At 39.1% G+C, this 21,673-nt stretch overlaps 1 protein-coding gene across 29 annotated transcripts in view; it reads left to right on the top strand.

Annotated features, from left to right (window-relative positions):
• The window catches only part of TBC1D5 (TBC1 domain family member 5), a 251,016-nt gene that overhangs the window by 220,397 nt on the left and 8,946 nt on the right, over nt 1-21,673 (top strand). For all 29 annotated transcript variants that reach the window (XM_083468057.1, XM_083468038.1, XM_083468052.1 and 26 more), the window contains 3 exons: nt 14,019-14,118; nt 19,795-19,874; nt 21,359-21,535. In XM_083468057.1, the coding sequence (XP_083324183.1) occupies nt 14,019-14,118; nt 19,795-19,874; nt 21,359-21,535 (357 nt within the window). The remainder of the gene's footprint in view (nt 1-14,018; nt 14,119-19,794; nt 19,875-21,358; nt 21,536-21,673) is intronic.

The following is a 21,673-nucleotide window of genomic DNA, read 5'->3' as shown; positions in this document are numbered from 1 at the left end:
TTGAGATTAGGAGAAGGCAGGCAGGCACTGTGGAGGATGCTTGATGTGTGTTCAAGTGGGGCATTGCTTTGTAGCAGACTACAAAGAGGAGTTGCTCAACCCACATATCCTTTTGAATAACCAGAGGAGCTCACTTTTATGAATTCTCCTTGTATCATCCCTATACTACTGTAAAGTGTTGCGAAATTGAAACTGGGTTCTTAAAGCGAGTTTGGGAGCATATTTCGGGTCCTTTTAACCTGGCTTGGCAGAAGATGCACATTGGAAGGAGGGGGAAATGTGTGAGAGTGGGAGGCCGTGGAGAGCACCCCTGACCCCACTGCTCATTCCCTGTATCTTACCTCAGTGTCTGAGCTTTAGGTGTTCTGCCAGCTAAGGACAAAAAAGAAGATTTAGAACATATCTTTTACAACTGCAAAATAGCAAACATATTTTGCACAATTGAAGAAGGTATCTACAGTATAGAAAATTCATCATTTAAGAATTTAAATACACCAATAGAAACTAATACATTTTGAATTAGTTTAACCTTTTAAAATGAATTCATGAAGCTTTTGTCAACAAATATTATATAAGAGCCAACTGCTTTTCCTACTTTTACTCAGATATGATCCATATTCTCCTTACTATAGTCAGAATTTAAGCCTAATGCTTCTTTCATCTTGTAACATTAGGTTGTAAAAGATTTTTTTCTGATTCTTTGTTATAATCTTACTTAGAGTTCTTGACAATCTATAAATGTGAGAAAAGGAAGAAGGAGAGTGCCTATAAACAAATAGTCTTCTTTATTGTTTTATTTTAAAGAAACAGCACTAATCAGTATCAAAATGATGATCGAAATTGTATTTGGAGTAGTTCATTGCATCATTTTCAAGTGACAGAAGCTACGTTGTAATCAAGTTATATGTGCTCAATACCCAATGAAATCAGTAAGACAGGATTGGTTCATACATATGATTAATCCTTGTCTTCCTAGAGCTCACACTCACATTGATATATAAAACACGTGAACTAAGTAATCAGAGCTGTAAACATAGTGGGGGCAGGGACATACGAGAACGACATATATTTTCCCATTACTTTAAATGAGTTGTGGTTATGTTAACACGAAAGCACGCAAACAAGTTTCATCAGTATCATATGACAGTATCATGTGACAAAGCAGATGTTCTCAATACTGTTAAATACACAATAAGTAAAATGGGGAAAGCTTACTTTAACATTTTATGACACTATATTGCATGCAGCAAAGCTTCATCAAGTAGTTTGTTCACCGCCTTTCAACTTTGAAAGGAAACACAACTAACCCAAGCCCTCAGCCCAATACAGTTCAGAGTTGAGCAATAAATTGAACCTCTCTTCAGCCCAAATGCAAGGCATTGTTATTTAGTAATGAAACATCAAGACTCCTCAAGTGTAACCATAGCAAAAAATAAAGATAAACTGGATGTTAGTCCTATTTCTCCTTGGCCTTAGAGCAGGCATTCCCAAACTCTGCCCTCCAGATGTTTTGGGACTACAATTCCCATCATCCCTGACCACTGGTCCCGTTAGCTAGGGACGATGGGAGTTGTAGTCCCAAAACATCTGGAGGGCCGAGTTTGGGGATGCCTTCCTTAGAGGATAAGGCAAATCTTTTTTCTTTTAAAGCGTGGGACCATAAGGCCACAGCATGCTTTAAAGGCAATATTAAGACTCATCCAATTCTAGTTTTGGTGTAGAATCCTTACATCCCATCCCTTGGAGCATAAAGAGGAGATAAATATAGGAACAGAACCTCAGAATGGTAGTGCAAATGGAGACTGGTTTGAAGAGAGCAACGAGGCTTTTAACACAACAAAGGGGAAAGAAGTTGACGGAAAGGACAGTAGTAGAGAGGAAGGGAACTTCCGGAGGCGGCGCGCTCAGCAATGGCGGTCCTCTTCAGCTGCTGAAGAGGGGCTCCGCGGAAAAGGGTCGTGCGCTGCGGCACAGCGACGACCCATCCAGATAAACCACGGGTAGAGTGAGCTCGTGGCCGTGGGGTTCGGCGGGCACCAGAAGCGACCTCGGATACGCAGAAGAGACCCCGTAAGGGGTATCGGAACGTGGAGGGGGTAGCGGTGCTGTGAATCCATCGCTCTTTCCGCGGAAGCGAAGCCGCGCGGCTGCTGCTGACTAGCGCTGACCTTTCTTCCTTCAACAATTGGATCGAAACAACTTACTCGTGAGTAAGAAATTTAAAGCTTTAAATCAGAACTAAATTGGTGAAATTCGGCTGAAAGCGGGAGACGTTAAAAAGGAAGTCAGTCTTCCGGCTCTGCCTAAAGTATCAAGCAAAGACTCTTTTAAAACGGAAGCATTGAAAGGAGTTCAAAAGAAATTGGAATTTACTTGGCAAACTTGATTTAGACTGCTTTGACTTTAAAAGAAGTTATAACAGCTTCGTATCTGGATTAAAACTGTGGTCTCTCCTCTTCCCTTTCTGTGGATTACAAAGTTTCGAAACCCGGCTCCCGACCTGCCTGGATATAAGTTGTATCGGACTGCGGTAACTGTATACAATCTACAAAACTAGATCGGGCTATTTTGTATCTGGAAAAGAAAAGGGAACTGTTGCATGCACCTTTGCTAAGAACTATTTTTCTCTGCAGTTAAAATTGAATGCAAGATCCCCCTGTTTTGGATGCTATTTGATCCTTATTTTTTCTCTTTCTCCTCCTTTGTGGGAATTTAATGGCGGAATCTTTCTATTCCTCTCCTCCAAGTTTGCTTTTGGGAGCTCCCTCTACTGGATTATAGAACTAACAGACTCAGAACTGCCGATTTCCCTTGCTCTTTGTTTTTTTTTCTGGATGTTTACTCTCTCAGGACTGTTTCCCATGGGATTTACAGTTTGACCTTGAATCCGGGACAGCTGTGGAATGAGTGGCGCATCAAAAACAAGGGCTGGAAGGAAAGCAAAACATTCCGAACTTGTGCAAACAACTCTGCCTGGACAGTTACGCAGATCGTCTGTCCCAATTGTGACAGGTCTGCAAGAAGGACAATTTACACAACCATCTTTTGGGGAGATGGCTGCTGGAGGGATAGATCCTGTCTCTAAAGAAATATTGGATCAACTGGCAGCATTGAATAAGAAAGCTGACGAACAGGCAGCTAGACTTGATGAACAATCTGTTAAATTTGACCAGGTGACAGCTTCCATTAATAAACTGACAGACCAGGTTACTAAAAATACACAGGCAATAAGTGGAATTGAAAAAGTCACAACAGAAAATCGGAAATTAGTTGAAGAAGTTAATACTAAAGCAGAGGAAAATAAAAAGAGGATAGAGGAATTAAGAGGGGAGGTGAGGCCACTCAGTAGACAGGTAACGGAACAGCAAGCGTACCTGTCCCTGGCAGAATTGAAAAATAGGGAAAATAATCTTAGATTGAGAAATATCCCAGAATCTGAGAAGGAGGACTTGATTGGCTTTTTGACAACAGAAATCTCCAAATTTTGGGGATTGACAGAAGAAAAGGATTTTAAAATAGTCACCGCTTTCAGACTAGGAAGAGTGGTTAAGAAGGATAAATCAAGAGATTGCTTGATCATTTTGAGATCTAAGCAAGAAAAAGACAACATACTCGGCCTACATTTCAAAAACCCATTGGTGACTCAGGGGAAGACGGCAGAAATCTTCAGAGATATACCAAAACAGCTTTTGGATTTAAGAATTACATATAAGGATTTAGCAAGCCTACTGAGAAACAACAAAATCCCTTATAGGTGGGAATTCCCTCAAGGACTATCTTTTACCCTGAAAGAGAGGAAGATAAGAATCAGAACAGCAGAGGAGCAAGAAAAGTTTCTAAACGACCACGGGGAGGATCTTCGGAAAGGAGTAGCAGGACCCTGGCCACCTCCTTCGTTTGGCTTCAATCCGGTTCCACCTCCAGGTGAAGAAGATAAAAAAGAGCCCCCTGCTGACAAATAAATTGACCCAGGATGTCTCTGCAGCTTCTTAGTTGGAATATTAATGGTGCAAATTCTCCTGAAAGGAGGAAGAAGATTTTTCATATATTAAGAAAAGAACAATTGGATGTTATCTGCCTTCAAGAAACACATGTGACCAGGCTCCACAGGAGAGTACTAATTAACAAGAGATTAGGCCAAGAGTTTATTTCATCAGACAAGGTGAAAAAAAGAGGAGTAGTGATCTATGCAAAGGAGAGCCTGTCACCAAAACTGGTTTTTAAAGATGAACAAGGAAGAATTTTGGCTATCGAAATACAATCACAAGGAGAAAAATTTCTGATAGTTGGAATATATGCACCAAATGATGGGAAGTCGGAATTTTTCAAGAGGCTGCATGAGACAATGCTGGACTATATTGACTATACAAATATCATTTTGATGGGAGACATGAACGGGGTAGTCTCTACCCATATGGATAAGTCACAAAACCAAAATCTGAACAAGGATGGCAGACTGCCAAAGACTTTTTTTGAACTCACAGACAACATGGACTTGATAGACATCTGGAGAACAAAGAACCCTCTAGGCATGGAGGGAACTTTCTTTTCTGAGGCCCACCTATCATGGACAAGAATAGACCAAATTTGGATATCAAGAGGACTGGCACCCAAGATAAAAAAGGCTGAGATCTGCCCTAAAACCTGCTCCGACCATAATGCTTTAAAAATGGACTTGAGACTTACACCAGCTGGATCCTTCAGATGGAGAATGAATGACCATCTGCTCAGAGATCAGGAGATTGTGAAGAAGGCCCAAAAAACGTTGAAGGACTATTTTGAAATAAATTTGAACACCTCAGTGGAAAAGAAAACAGTCTGGGACGCGAGCAAAGCCGTCATGAGAGGGTTTCTGATACAACAGAACACTATTAAGAAGAAACTCTGGAATGGTAAAAAGGACAAGATTTTGGATAAAATAAGAGATGGAGAAAAAAGACTGAGACTAAACCCAAAATCAAAAGAAGTATTAAGAGAAATAAAATTTTACCAAGTACAATATACAAAATTGATAAATCAAGAAATTGAATGGAAAATTAAACAGATGAAGCAAAGATCATTTGAATCGGCAAATAAATGTGGGAAGCTGCTGGCATGGCAGCTGAAGAAGAGGCAAAAATTGAACTTTGTTACCAATCTGGAGGTTGAAGGAGAATGTATTCAGAAACCAGAAGAAATCAGAAAGTGTTTCCAGAGATATTTTAAAAAGCTATATACTCAAGGACCACAAGCAGAGATGGAAATAAATAACTTTTTAAAGAGCTATGGCCTGCAAAAGTTAACACAAGACACACGAACAGCCCTGAACTGTAGAATAACACAACAGGAAATTGAAAGAGCCATTCAGAACATGCAAATAGGCAAATCCCCAGGCCCAGACGGGCTTACCTCCAAATACTATAAGACACTGATGGATTATTTGATACAGCCATTAATGGAGGTCTGCAACCAGATTATGGAAGGGAAGGGGGCACCAGAATCGTGGAAAGAAGCATTCATCACCCTGATACCAAAATTGGAATCTGAAAAGACTCAACTTAAAAATTATCGTCCCATCTCACTCTTAAACGTGGATTATAAAATTTTTGCTGACATTTTAGCAAATAGACTGAAAAAAGTTTTGAATGAAGTAATTCATAAGGACCAAGCAGGCTTTCTCCCTGGTAGGCATTTGTCTGACAACACCAGGAACATTATAGATGTTTTGGAGTTACTACAGACAAATATGAACACGAAAGCAGTTTTGATCTTTATAGATGCGGAGAAGGCCTTTGATAATATATCTTGGAAATTTATGAAGAAAAACTTGGAAGGGATGGGAGTGGGAGGGGCGTTCCAAAACGGTATTGAAGCAATCTATTCAGAACAGAAGGCCAAATTGATAGTAAACAGCGTGGTGACAGAGGAGTTTAAAATTGAAAAAGGGACACGACAGGGGTGTCCCTTATCACCTTTGTTATTCATCTCTGTCCTGGAGGTGTTGCTGAACTTGATTAGGAGGGATCAGCTGGTGGAAGGAATACAGGTCGGAGAAAAGCAATACAAACTTAAGGCTTTTGCAGACGATTTGGTTTTGACATTACAGGAGCCAGAAACCAGTACAAAAAGAGCTCTAGAATTAATTTCTGAGTTTGGTCGGGTGGCGGGATTCAAGTTGAACAAACAAAAAACTAAGGTTTTAGCAAAAAACCTGACATTGTCAGAAATAGATGGGTTTCAGAAGGAAACAGAATTAAATGTGGTTACAAAAGTGAAATACCTGGGGGTTAACTTGACTGGGAGAAATCTGAATTTGTTTAAGGATAATTATGAAAAATGCTGGTTAGAAATTAAAAAGGATTTGGAAGTTTGGTCAAGATTGAAACTTACCTTGTCAGGAAGAATTGCTGCAGTTAAAATGAATGTTTTGCCAAGAATGCTGTTTTTGTTTCAAACCCTTCAGATTGTGGACAGGGTGGAATGTTTTGGAAAGTGGCAGAGAGACATTACGAAGTTTGTCTGGCAGGGCAAAAAGCCCCGAATAAAATTTAAGATTTTAACAGATGCAAAAGAAAGAGGGGGGTTTGCCCTGCCGGACTTAAGACTGTATTATGAAGCTGCGTCTCTCTGCTGGATGAAAGATTGGTTCCTGTTAGAAAACACTGACGTCCTAGATCTGGAAGGGTTTAGTAATGCTTTTGGGTGGCACGCATATCTTTGGTATGACAAGGCAAAGTCTCATAAATTGTTTAAAAACCATATTGTCAGGAAAGCTCTACTTATTGTCTGGACTAAATACAAGGACTTACTTGAAAGTAAGACCCCGAGGTGGCTATCACCGGTTGAGGCTAAGGCTATAAAACTACGTAACATGGAGAGTGGCTGGTTGAAATATTGCGAGATAATTGAAAGAGATGGTGATAACTGGAGGTTGCAGAGTTTTGAAAAATTGAAAGGAAAGGTGCGAGACTGGTTCCACTATGCCCAAATCTTAGAGACTTTTAAAAAAGATAAAAGAATTGGTTTCCAGGTGGAAAAATCAAAATTAGAAACAGAATTACTTGAACCTAAGACGAAAGTGCTTTCAAGAATGTATAATCTGCTGCTTAAGTGGAATACCCAAGATGAGATAGTCAAATCAGCAATGATAAAATGGGCACAGGACATAGGGTACAACATTATGTCTGAAGACTGGGAAAGGTTGTGGACCACCAGTATGAAATTTACGGCATGTAGTGCCTTAAAGGAAAACATTATGAAAATGGTATACAGGTGGTACATGACCCCAGTCAAACTTGCAAAGATATATCATCTGTCTGACAATAAATGTTGGAAATGTAAGGAGGTTGAAGGAACTTTCTTTCACCTCTGGTGGACATGCCCGAGGGTGAAGGCTTTTTGGGAAATGATTTATAACGAATTGAAAAAGGTGTTGAAATACACCTTTCACAAGAAACCAGAGGCCTTCCTCCTGGGCATTGTGGGCCAGAGAGTGCCAAAGAGAGATAGAACTTTCTTTTTATATGCAACTACAGCAGCAAGAATCCTTATAGCTAAATATTGGAAGACACAGGAGTTACCCACGCTGGAAGAATGGCATTCGCAGCTGATCGACTACATGGAACTGGCTGAAATGACGGGCAGAATTCGAGATCTGGGAGAAGAGGCAGTGGAAGAGGACTGGAAAAAATTTAAGGACTATTTACAAAAACACTATAAGTTATATGAATGTTGACAATTTGCTAAGTACTTTGGAAAAATATGCCTCAGTATTGAAATTGGTAAATGAGAGAATTTAAGTTTAAGATTTAGAAATGTATAAATTATGGATAATATAACTAAATGAAAACACAAAAACAACTGAAATAAGGTATTAATTTGCTGTTTATTCTATTGTAAAGAAAGCAGGGGATGGGAGATATGGGGAAATCTGGTTGATTATGAAAATTGATTTGGAAAAGTGAATCTTTTTTCTTTCTTTTTTTTCTTCTTTCTTTTTTCTTTTTATAACCCTTTTTCTTTTTTGTAAAAACTGCTTTTGTAGTGTCAATGATGTTGTATTTTTACCCTGGAAAAAAGCAAATAAAAAAACTAATATAAAAAAAAAAAAAGAGAGGAAGGGAGAAAGAAGAATTTTCAGATATATGAAGAGCTGAGACAGGGGATGAATGTGTATGTCAAGATACATTATTTTATTTGTATAGTACATATGCGCTATGAAAGATAATTACGATAAAGTAAGCTCTAAGAAAACTCATGAAGATCGTATAAATAGAATGTTTTTAAAATTTAATCATGCAGTGTCTTGGTGAAATTAAGCCTGTTTCCATTTCTATAGTTTCAGGCATCTAGTGCTTCCTCACAAGCAAATGAAAGAGTACTTTTTTAAATAAGCATTTTGGTGCCAGTGTTTGTAAACATTTGCCTACATTTAATTATTATGCCAGTATTACTCCTAACTTCCGAACATAGTCATCAGAGCTGTAAAGAAACCAAAATGTGAAATAACAATCCCATACCTACATGACATCATATTACCATGGAAATGTTATAACCTACAAATCTGAAGATACTGAGTAAAAGTGAATGTTGCGGTTTTGAAGAGGTTTGCTTTCTCCTGTGTCTCTTTTCTTAACATAGCTCATCTAATGTTGCTGACTGTGCTGCCATCCTATGGCCAGTAGAAATCTGTTATTAATGAATGCCTTGTTCATAAATACGGCTTCAAACAATACTTACTGCAGTTTTCTGAAGTGTCACCCCATGGTTAGTTATGTGGTAAGCAATTCTGTGTATTTCCAGAGTCCAGCCATGTAGGGACGTAAGCAAAACTTGCTATGAGTAAGTATCTACTCCTATATTCTGTTAATGCTTTTGAGGTGCTGTAACTGATTCCAGCTAGCTGACCCAGAAGGTCATTGTTAATTCTGATGGTCAGTATAATGAAAAGTCACTCAGAGGGCCAGGAGAACCAACAGGCAATACTCCTCCTGCCCATCTCACAGCCACAGTTCATCTATCCGGTTAAGCAAGGCCAGAAACCAGTATTGGACAGAATCCACATATTTGGTCCTTTTCAAGATAAACTGGAGCTGTAATTTTAAAACAAGCATCTGTAAGGTTTAGTCATCAACAACTCCAATACAAGTTTAAGCTAGGTGATTTCTTCATTTCATCTTTCTTTCTGCAACTTCTGTGGGCTTCAAGATATCATTATCAGGACTGGTTCATGCAGTTCTCCATCTTGCCCATGCCATGGTCATGTCATGCCCATAGGATTCTAAGCTTCCAGACATTGCCTGGGCTGGATGAGAAGAAGCAAGGCACAACTGAAAAAATATGTCCCAGTATGCAAAAGTCACGCAAATGGAGTGATAAGTAGCACTAATTAAATAGGTATGCAATTTGTCTGAGGTGCATAGTAGCAATGAATACTACTAAAGTGAAACCATACATTTCCATTTCCCCTCAGTACCTATACTTTTTGAGTTAACTTATAAAGAATGTATATGATCAAGTGCCTACATGCATATTTTGACAGGATGTGTTGGTGCGCTTAAAGCCAGGGGCGGTGTTGGGGTTAGCATCGCTGGACACCTACCAAGGCCCATACTCCAGCAGAGGGCCCACTTTTGACCTACAGAGTCCCTTCCCCCTTCTCCTGCTCCTTGCTGTTGCTACCTGGTCACCTGCCCCCTCTAGGTTTGTGTGTGAGCATGAAAAGAGCATCATCCACAATGTCCAGAAGACATTGACCTCTTCTGGACAAGAGTGTAGATTGAGCCAGAGGGAGCAAGCAGGTGAATGAGCAGTGATTATGTGTGCAAGGAGGTGGGTTCACAGAGGGAGAGAGCACTCAGGGCATCTGGCCTAAATGATTCTCAAAATTAGGAACAGACACCTCTAAATACTATGCCTGCTAAGTTTTGAAAGATTTGTTAATATTTTGGCATTAGTGGAGTAATCGCTGCTCACATGCTGTTTGCATAGACAATACAACAATTCCTTAAATGTCACTTGAACATTATCATGAGTTAGCATTTATGTATTAGTGCCAGAAAGCAGACTGTTGCAAAAGAATGGAAACATTAGATGATATTTTCGTAGCCATAATAACCTTGGGTGAATGACGCGAGAAGGAAAATTCATTCTGCCATCCATTTGGCCGCTTACAATAGTAATAGGCTGTACTTGATGCTAATCACAAGACGGTGTACGTTGTATGTGCTTTGTGAAGGCACCTCTCTGTGCCTTTTCCCCCCAGTTATAGGGGAAATAAATTCAATTAATATGACAGCACTATTTATTTCCCAAGATGTTGGTAAGAAACATGGTTTCTAGTTTAAACAGGATTTGTGCAATTAAAATATGAATGTTGCAGTTTTCATTTCATTCTTCCAATGTGTGTGAAGCAAATGTCCTCACTTCTGTTTCATAATCATCATATTTAGCATTTTTTATGGTATCCTTCATAAGCTTAAAGCATGTCACAGGTATCCATCTCTGTAAGCTTTACAACAGCTGGTAAAACATGCCATTATTAGTAGGAGGAATCTGAAGGCCAGCTAGTCTGTTAACGGCTGGGATGAAATTTGATTCGGGGACTTCCTGAGCCCCTTTCAGTTATTACCATCTGTATGACTAGTGCAGGGGGAAAGGAAGGGTGGGGGTTGTCTCCTGACTCCAACCTTAACATCACATGCCTGCCTGGTTCAAAAAACTGCTATCTACATATGGGACAAAAATCTAAAGAGGGTACTGAATGTACTCGTGGAGACTCTTCCATGTGACTGAGAGTGCAATTCAGTCAACTCATGGAAAAAGCTGCATTCCTTGCATTGATTACCATGTTGATATAGAGGAATAACTTCCACTTGTGCAATGGAGCTTCCTCTTCTCTCCTCCCACCCTGGCCAGGTACCTTCCCCACCCCCAAAATCTGCTCTGGGGTTTCCTCCAGTTCCCTGGAACAAATTTTGGGTTGTTCCATTGCACGAGCAGAGGTTTTACTTGCTCAGTGATTTAAAAGCTGGATTAAAATGTGACATTAGCAAAGTAAACAACATTTGTATTTATTTATTTAAAAATATTTTAGGGTAATTTTTAGGCCATGTGCACCCAATAAAACAGCATAAAACAACAAAGAAAAATGCATTTTTAAAAAACTACTCAGTAAAACCTCGTTAAAAGAAAGAGGGAAAGCTGAATTCAACAGAAATAGCATCCAGCCAATAAAAGGTTGCTCCTGGAAGGCCAATTGAAAAAGAGAGGTCTTCAAGGCCTTTTGAAAACCCTTCCCCATGGCAGCTTGACGCGGGTCTGATGGAAAGGAAACCCTTGTGGGCCCACCATACAGAAGAAACTCTCCCTTAAATAAAGATAGGTGTATGCAGTGCTTTTTTTTCTTTAAAAAATGTTTAGGGTTACTCTCGTTTTGACTCAAGAAAATCACCATTTTATAGTTCAAATCAAGGAAAATAAATACAGTAAATGGACAAAAGTACAAAGATTCACAAAATGTTTAGGGGTATGCGTACCCCTGCATTCTCCCCGAAAAAAAGCACTGGGTGTATGTGTGACAGTCTCATGTGTAAGGAAGTAAACCCATTTTCAAAATGTTTACTGAAGGTTTGGTTGTATGTAACATGCTGTGTGGTTTTCGTACAAACATCAAGTAGTATAGTCTGTAATGAACAGAAACATATCTTAAATTACGTTGTGAAAGTGGTGACCTAGATGAATACTGGCTTGCAAGTAAAGCATCCAGCTCACTTTTGTGTTTAATTGAAGTGGTTGCTGAGTATCTTTAGATTACAGTGGTCTAGAGGTATAAATGTGTGGGAAGTACTTGCTGCAGTTTCCTAGAAATGAACTTCCCAGAACTGGTGACAGTTTTCTTCCCCTCAGCAGAACAATCTCATGGGTTGAATTTTCTCCTTCTTAGTTGTTTTCACAGTGGAACAACTTATTCATCATTACTATTGTTGCATTCCTTGCTTCTACTAGCATTACTGCTGACACGTTCCTGTCAGCCCTGAAATTATTAGCTGTGAGAGTAGGTGAGCTTTAAGAAGTTAAAAGTTTTAAGCACCATTAAAAAAAAAATTCTAAGTGGCAATATAGCAATTACTCTATTGTGTCTGTTAAGATGGAAACTTAACAGGTTTGCTTAAGGAATATTGAATCTGTTTTAAGCAAATACCTCATAGGCGATTTCATTTTGTAGAGGTTTTCACTAGTTGAATAATTCCCCATAATGCTTGGCTGACGTAAATATTTGTCTTCATAATGTAACATTTATGAAATCCTTTGCCAAGCAATGGTTGCCAAATCCTTGGTCTCCAGAAAGGATTGTAAGCAGCTGATAAGATGCAACTGTTAGATGCTACCTTTAGCTGCAGCAAGTACCTTTTAATCTAGAATCTAGAATCGCTTTTAGACTGCCATTCTGCTGAGACCATAATAGAATGGTCCTACGAGCAATTGGTTAACGTATCAGAAAGCGTTCCTCCCAAACTTGGGTTTAAGGACTGACGTAACTACTTTCAAAAACAGTTTCCAACATAGCAAACCTTTACACATACATCTTACCTGCCATTTCTCTGAATTGGGGTCCGAATTTAGACTCTTCATTTACTTGGTCCTGTCTAAATTTAGAATGGCACAGGAAGCCATGTGAAACGCGGTTGTTTTGCTCTTCTAAAAGTCTGGCTCTGCAAGTGTGTCTGAATAGCACCACAGATACTCTTCAGCCCTATTTCCGCACAAAAGAATTTTGTGAGGGCATTTGAAAAGCATTAGAGTTATGTAGGGCCCTCTAGTAAACTTACATCTGTTAATAGCTAAGAAATCTGCAGTTAATTTAATGCTACTGACTCATGACTACAAATATAACACAATTTGCAATCCTGCCCATATGTCTGTTGTAACAAAGTAGAATTGCATTGTTTGATTAATCTGGAAAAGAAGATTACACTCATAATTACCGGTAGCATGAAACATGTGATGCCTTTATAATTTGTAGAATAAAATAAATGCAGACCGTTAGAGATGGCCCATAGCCCAGACCACTTTGGCAGAGAGAAAAATGATGCTCCCAGTAGTGATAATAATCCTAACCCGCTTACCTGGGTGAAAGCCCCATTGAACTCAATAGGATTTACTTCTGAGTAGCCATGGTTAGGACTCTGCTGTAAATAACTGTATAACTGATTAAAAAGGTTGCCTCGCCCTGCCTAATGTTAAAGCCAGTTTCAAAATTATGCCCCCTATTCTGACAGTCACAGAGTATTTTTATATGAGGCTGCACCAGAGAGAGAGATAGCAAAGCAGGGCTATTCCATTGCCTTTACTGCAAGACTTGTGGATTTAAGTTAGACTTTTACCTTTCCTCAATTATTGGACTAGATGACCCTCATGGTCCCTTCCAACTCTTCAGGTCTATGATCACCACAAGTTTTAGTCTTGACTAATTTTTCATATTGATTTCAATGGGAGCTAAGGAAAACCAATTTCCTCTGGATCTGACCCAAGTGCTGTGTCAGCCCTTGAGAGATGTTGGGTTAAAGAAGCTGGAACATCACGGTTGTCTACAAAAGACCATAGGCAGCCTTGAGATCTGGTAAATGTCCTTGAACTTACCTACCCTAAAGAAGATAAATCATTTGTCTAGGTACATGTTTTGACTGAAGACATGCAAGGTGGTATTCTGCAAAGCAGAGACTGTAACAAAAAAGTATGTTGAAACTATAAGGATCTGGCTTATGCTAAATGGGTAAGGGGAACATGAGTTAAGAGTTGTCGGACTATTTCTGCTTAAGTTAGAAGCTAGTACATTCTAAAACAGCTTGAATTATCTAAGATCAATGGATTAATTTCTGGAGAGTTATGAATACAGGGTTGTAGGCAGGATACATGGAGGAGGGGGGCAAGATCCTTTGAGAAAGGGTTTGTTAGAAATGCAATTTAGATAGATCATGAATAAAATATGTTATCAGTATACTTATTATTAACTAATTCATTAAAAATTTTAACTATAGGAAGAAGAACTGGAAGCCCAGATTTCATTTCTCCAGGGGCAATTGAATGAGTTGGAGGCCATGTGCAAATACTGTGCAAAGATGATGAATACACATCTGGGTAAGAAGATGCTGCTCTATTAATGTCATTGTTTATTAAATTTGTATATTGCCTTACCTCCATAGATGTCAGGGTGGTTCACAACCATAACATTATAAAAAATACAGAATAAAAATAGGAACAAAACAAAACCAATAATCCGCCCCTCACAACAGATTTAAAAGGGTATCTATTAGATGTTAATCAGCCAAAGGCTTGGTTAAAGAGGAACGTTTTTGCCTCGCACCTAAAGGTGTATAAGGAGCCAGCCAAACCTTCCTAGGGAGAACATTCCACAAATGGGGAGCCACTGCAGAAAAGGCCCATTCTCGTGTTGCCACCCTCGGGATCTCTCAATAGGAAGCACACAAAGAAAGGCCTCAGATGGTGATTGCAGGGTCTGTGTAGGTTCATGTGGAGAGAAGCAGTTCTTGAGGTATCGTAGTCCTGAGCTGTTTAAGACTTCGTAGGTCAAAACTAGCACTTTGAATTGGGCCCGGAAACTTAATTGGCAGCCAGTCCAGTTGGGCCAGGATTGGTGTAATATGCTCAAACAGTCTTGCCCCGGGGAGCAACCTGGCTGTCAAATTCTGCACTAGCTGAGGTTTCTGAACCATCTTCTGGGTATTGTCTCCCAAATTTAGGAAACGTATCACTATGCCCAAAGTTTTGTGTATGGAACAATTTTGCAACTTTTGAAAATTCAACTGTGCAATGGGAGCATTGCCAGATTATGTTGACATGATTGAGGCTCATATTACTTTACTCTCTTGACCAGACAAATGAAATGCAAAGTGTGTCTGACCTTCAGATAGTCTGCCAAACCTCTGCATAAATCTTCACTTAACCTTATGCTGTGATAACTGTTGTGCTATGATCATTTTACACAATAGAAAGGCCATCAGAAACAAGAGTGTGGGTTTTCTCCATTCCTTTCTGTAAGTCTCCAGTGGATTGCTTATGCCAGGGGTCAGCAAGGTTTACCTTGCCTGGGCTAGTTCACTCCAGTGGAGATCTGTCCATGGGCCTGCGATTTTCGGCACTGCGGAAGCAAGTCCCTGTGCCGTGCTGCGCTGCTCCAGTTTAGCGCAGCGGGCAGGGACTTGCTGAGGTGGCGGCTCGGCTTGGGGGCTGGTTAAACAACCCCTGTGGGCCACGTGTGGCCCATGAGCCTTAGGTTGCCTACTCCTGGCTTATGCCAACAATTCTGTTTTCTGTTTGCATATAGATAACTTTTATAATTTTCAGAGCTGATGCATGGGCAACATACTTTTGCCCCAGGTTTGCATGTCTTTCCATTTGTGTGAGCTTTCTTTTCTTACCTAGTAAGGTGTTTATCCACATCAGCCTCAGAATGTTCCTTTGAGATCTATTTAAAAGGAACAGGTTTTGAGTTCATTTTGCAGATTTCATTGCTTTTAATACATTGAGAGAGGTGCACTAAATTCTCCCTAAGCCCATGGTAGTTTTCTTTTATCCTTCAGAAGGTGTGTATGTGCAAGGGACTTGTAGCATGAAACAAACTAAGAAACCTGCAAGTGGCTTTCTGCATGTAGGAAACAAGACCACTAATGACCTATTTAGGAATGCTTTTGATAGTAATCTTTTTCTTCTTTTTTTTAAGAAAAGAGAAAGAAAAAAAACAAGTAAGATTTCTCCTAGCTTGGCAGTTTCACTAGAGAGCAAAGTGAACAATTCCCAGCCGGGCAGAAAACAGCTAAATCTTTTCCTTCCTTCAGCCAGTCAGTGAAAGGCCTTTTCTTGCTGTTCAGAATAGAGTACTGAAGACGTGCTGTTTTGAACATCAAGAAAGGGACTTTCACTTATTTTCATTTTTCTTTTTGTAGAAAGAGCACTTCTTTTGCACAGGTTCGCTTGAGATTTTAAGGATAGCAAAGCACACAAAAAAAATTAAACCAGGCCTGCATATCTGTCATTGCAATGACCACACCAGGAAATACAAGGTAGAAGGATGTTTATTACTGAATTAATCCCCACTCATATAAACACATCAATATATTATTTAGGATTGAAATATGTTCCAGGCATAGAAGTTCATAACTCTCATATAAATACATCAGTTCTATATTCTAGGCATCAGCTATTTTTCTCTCCATTGAAAGGATGAATAAAAAAAATTAAAAAAAACATGCTTTAAAACACAGTATGATTTGGAATTTTTTTGTCTTAGCATCCAGTGCACTTGGAAATATTCCAACTCTAAAAAAAAATACAGTTCTGCACCCAGAAGGTAGTTGAAACTATGTCAGCCATATGCTGATTATTTGGTGTTAGAGCTTTTATCAGCTCCTAGACTTTGGGTCAATAGACTAGTTTACACTATATATCTGAGTATTTCTAATGGCTTTTTCATGCAAGCTTGCTCTTCTGCTCTTAGCTAAATATCTGGGGAGGTAACTAGAAAGTATGGGGTGATATTTTGGTGATCTGTAGCAGAGTTTAGAAACTGTGTTATGCAAGACCTGGAGAATCATGCTGTGCTGTGTCAGGTCCTCACCATTTCATATGTAAGTTCTCATCTTTCTGGCCAACTCTGTTATGTCATTGCATCACATAAAGTGGATGGGAGGAAAAATATTAAAATGATGCATGACTGCAAGTACCACAACCATCTACAGGTGGACCAGGAGCAGCAACCTTAATGCTGAAGCTAAGCAGCTCTGATCAATCCCTGTGTAGGAAACCTCTTGGTAATCCGGTATATACTGAAAGGCTAAGTTACACCTACTGTTCTTTATTGAGGCAGAATGTCTTTAAATCACAGATGTGGCACAAACCACTTGAAGTTGTTCAAGCAAATGCAGCTCTCTTTACTGTTCTCAAGTTCATTAGCTTTATGATAATTAACCAGGTGACTTTTCTCTTATACCACATACTACAATTAGATATGTGATTGTTAAAAATGTTCAAATTTCCATATCTGTATGATGGCATCATCATACTTCTACTCAGACATACCTTTTTGTTACCATGGGTTTGATCCTGAGGCTGCCGAGATTATAATTGTATTCCCTGGAATGTGAAGGAGGGAAAGATGAGTTAGAGCAGTAATTTTTGTTTGTGTGTTTATACAAAAGCTTTCTCATTAAATGTTCATCCACTTCTTTTGCTGTACCACACAATGACAACATAATTATATATTTGGGACCCTGCCTCTATGTTACTATGGAAATAAATGTGGTGTCTTGAATAACATAAGTATAGCATGTGTAAGAATGATAAATTGGTTCTTGTGGTGAAAACTGATAAATGGGGGAAAGGCTTCAGATTGTGTAGTTAGTCCATTTTGTTAGGTGCAAAGAGCTTTGCGAGCACATTTCTTCAGCATAATATTGGAGAAACTTTCTTACTTATTATTGTTTCAGCAGAACATCACTTCGGTACCTGTTGAGCAGATCTAATGAGTTGTAAGACTAGCTGCCACACTTTGAAACATAGGGGTTTTCTGCTTCACTCATAACACTAGAAATCAGGGTCATCCAAAAATATTTAGCTGTCTCTTCCCCTTAAGTGAAGCATATCATAGGCAGAGTCTGGATCCAACCCATTCTCTTAACATGTTGTTTTGGGATAAGATCAAATATCTGGGAAAAGATCAAATAACTCAAATCTTTTTAAAACGTTGCTGCTATTGTAATGGCGATTATTGATTTCTTTCCCGTCCTTCACCTTGAGGTCCCATTACAACTTTCTGTGCTGTTGGAAGGGGAGGATGACTTTAGTTTAAAATAGATAAATGTTTGCATTAAGGACAGTTCTAAACTTTGGGAAATCTCTAAAGAAGTACTTTGCATTCATCTAGTAAAGTACAGTGGATGAATGCATGTGCAAAATGAGTGATTTTAATTCTGCAGTTATTTTAGCTGATCTGGAGGTGCTCTATACATTGCATTTGTTTCTCAGAGACAGCTTTTGATTTCTAGCTCATCTTCCTCTGGTTTACTACCTGTATCATATTTATGCAGATAGTACTAACTATCTACACCTTTGTAATGGCCCTTGGTCTTTTACATTTTTTTCTGCTGTAGCCCCTTTTCCACTTTCTTCTTGTGCAGGTTGCTCATTTTGAATGATATCCAACATCAGTTTCCTTCCTCTCTGCTCCTGTGCCACTCCTGCCCCTCACCCCAACAAATCTGTTCCACAGTCCCCCAACCCTCTAAAACAGATTTGGCAGGACCATGAGGGGCTGCAGGGAAGAGGGAAGGAAGTACAAATTCTATTGCATGAGCAGAAATCTGTTCCCTTAGGGGTGGGTACAATTACATATCACCCTTTTTCTGTTACATAACAGAGTTTATATAATTCTGCATCCCCTGGCATTTAAACCTCAAGTTTTGAATGAGGTACATAGCATTACTCTTGGCTGAGTAGTGTGGGCTGCAGATTACATCTTTTCCCTAGAATTGCTTGTTGAGTTGTTGATGTCATTCATCGTTACAGCTAGTGCCTGTGATTTAATCCCAACTTATGTATGAAAAATTACTGAAATATATCAGCTGTCTGGAAACAAAGCAATCTTTTGTCAAGAGTAGACAAGTTCTGAAGTGTGTATATTTGCTGCTGATTTCCTGAAGCAGAATCATGACTTTCATCTGCTTTTAAACAACATGAGACATAACTCAAGGAAGCCATTTGTGACACAGAAACAGATTTTGTTTGCCTTGCAAATAATTTATAAGTCTCATAATTCATTTGTGTGGTATCAGTGCTCATTGTTCCATAAAAGATGCAGCTCATGAACCTTTTCTTATTTTAAGAGAGAGATTTCAAGTTTTACAATTTGAATAACAGCAACATCAGATAGGAAGAATATTTCAAAGCAAAAATGTTTCCAGATGGGCATTTTGTCATCTATGCAGTACAAGCTTATCAATACAAACATAGACTCAGACTGGGGCAGAACTATAAAATTCTTGCCTGCTTTCCTGAATTTAAATATCCCATCTGTTGTTATTCCAGGTGTTCAGTTTTTTTCCTGCCTACATGACTTAATTGGGCAAACTTGGTACTTGCCTTTTAGTCATCTGTTTAATTTGCTCTGTTAACTCAGGTGCTAAGGGAACCTGACTGCAAATGCAATAACCTAACTTGCACGTATTCATTCTTAATTTACAATGCTACCCAGATATTTCCTCTTGAATTGGGGAGTATAAGACAGTGAAGATCAGTAGTCTGATGGAGAGCCAATGCAGCCTTCAAATAGAAAACATGGCCCCTTTCACTCTTGATCTCACAATTGTTTTTGGCATTGCAGGAAATATTCATGATAAATTGTAGTCAAATGCTGCATTCGTATGTAACAATAAATACTGGTTTCCTGCCATATGAAAATTAGCCTAAACAAGCCTTGGTATCACCCACTCCCCTCCTCATGAGGAGGAGATTAGAAAAAAATGCTCTTGTTTTTATATAGCCATAGTTTAGCCTTACACCTGAACCCTAAACTGTGCTTAATTTTAATTGTGGTTTGTTGAAACAAGCCAGCCCCATAAGCCAGTGTTTCAGCTGAACTGTAACTGTAAGTGATTTTTTTAAGGGTTCTTATCCAGACTCCGTATTTTTTTAGATATATATCAAAGTATACATTCATCTTCGTGGCCATTGGGTTGCATGTAATCTTGAGGTACATAATCTTGGTTCTTTCTTGTGAAATAATTGTTTTTGGCATTGCAGGAAATATTCAAGAAGTCATTCTTCAGGAACACTTGGAGAAGGAAGATGAAATTCTAGTGTCCTTGGCTGGATTGAAGCAGGTATATCTTTTGACAAAATGAAGATTCTATGTATGAAATTTTTTGAATGGCACTTCTATAATTTATGTGCTTTTTTCTGAACTTTGCATTATTCAGGATTATAATTGCTGAACTTTAATAGTTTGTTGAGATTTATTATGATAGTGAGCAAAAGAAGAGTCTGTGGAACTTACTGAAATAATAATGCTGGTAGACAATTCTGACTTTCAGTTTCTTCTTGCTGCTGTGAGCTAAAGAAACAGTAGCCAGAATAAAAGGTCACAGCTTTATCAAGCAACATGGCAACCAAACTCAAATTACCCAAGGCCATTTCAGAGGTAATCTAGCCAGCCCCAATCGAGTCCTCCAGGGCATATCCATGATAGGCCAAACCATTTTAATAATGAATTCCTTAACTAACAGGACCCCCAGTGAAACACCAGGAACCCTGTTGATTCTGTATTCTCTTGTCATCAAAATTAGAATCATAGAATTGTATAGTTGGAAGGGACCACAAGAGTCATCTAGTCCAACCATCTGCAATGCAGAGATCTTTTGGCCAATGTGGGGCTCAAACCCACAACCCTGAGATTAAAAATCTCATGCTTTACTACCTCAGTTATGACAAGTAAGACTATAAGCAATTGAACCAATGAAATGACCTTAAAACTTCAGGTCAGCAAGAACAATAACCTTAATTTGACCAATTGTGCCCTTTGGAATTCCATAGAAGAGCAAAAATAAACAGCCAGTCAGGTTGGCATGTAAAGATTACATTCTAGTGCCCAGTAAAGGGAATTTTTTTAAGCCCATGATGTTCCAACAGGGTGAGTGGCTAGATGAAATGTCTGACTCTTCTCAGTGTTCCAGTTTTGGTTTGCCTTCAGTTTACACAGCCTCACCTTGCAAGATCTCACAGTATTTCAAGCATTACTATCATTTCCCAGAAATCTTCTGAGGTCAAGAACTCCAAACCTTGCAGATTTCTAAGGGAATTTGGCAACTTGGCCCCTCCCTGCCTACTTTCTTCCCACACTCACTACCACTGAGGGATGAATGGTGGGGGACCTTTTAATGGTGCCCAGTCTTTGTTCTTCATATTCTAATGTCATTGCAGTTGTAAGATCATGCACTATGGGTGCTTTCAGTTAGATTATCAGTTTTAATATATGTCTGTTCTCTCTTGCAATTTTTCAGTATTTTGTGGAATTATAGGCTGGATCCAGAAAGGGCTCAGGTCGATACACTATGGCACGTTTCAATGTTTTAATGGCATCCAGGGGAACTGATGTCCTTTTAAATGCATTTCCTTTATCTCATCATTCTTGCTAGAAGATTCAGTGGCACCCTAATGCTTTTACTCAGAAACACAGTTGTCATTTTTATAAATGTCTTCAACAATTTAGGCAATCAATGCATAAGAAGATTGATTCCGAAGAGGGCCTGGCTTTAAGTGGCAGGTGTTGCAATGCAGCTAAATTACTTTCCCCCCTCTTGATAAACAGATCAAGGATATTTTGAAAGGTTCCTTACGTTTCAATCAGAGCCAGTTGGAGGCTGAGGAGAATGAACAAATCACAATAGAAGATGATCACTACTGTTCCAACAATCAGACCAAGGAGACAAATGAAGCTGTAGAAGAGCCTTCAGTTGCAAAGGAGCCCCTGCCTCTAAGGAAGCAGGTAAAGTGCATGTGTTTCAGAAACCTCTTTAAGACGTGTGCAACTTTTTAAGAGAAGGAGTTTGTCTGTCTCAGTACCTTGGAGAGCCCTAACTCAGGATTCACTTTAATATAGCCTTTTAATTAAAAAGTTAATATG

The sequence above is a fragment of the Podarcis liolepis genome, assembly GCF_965112155.1.
Source record: "Podarcis liolepis genome assembly, chromosome: 12".
Classification (NCBI taxonomy): Eukaryota; Metazoa; Chordata; class Lepidosauria; order Squamata; family Lacertidae; genus Podarcis; species Podarcis liolepis.
The sequence above is the reverse complement of the archived record's forward strand: the minus strand, read 5'-3'. Positions and strand labels throughout refer to the sequence as shown.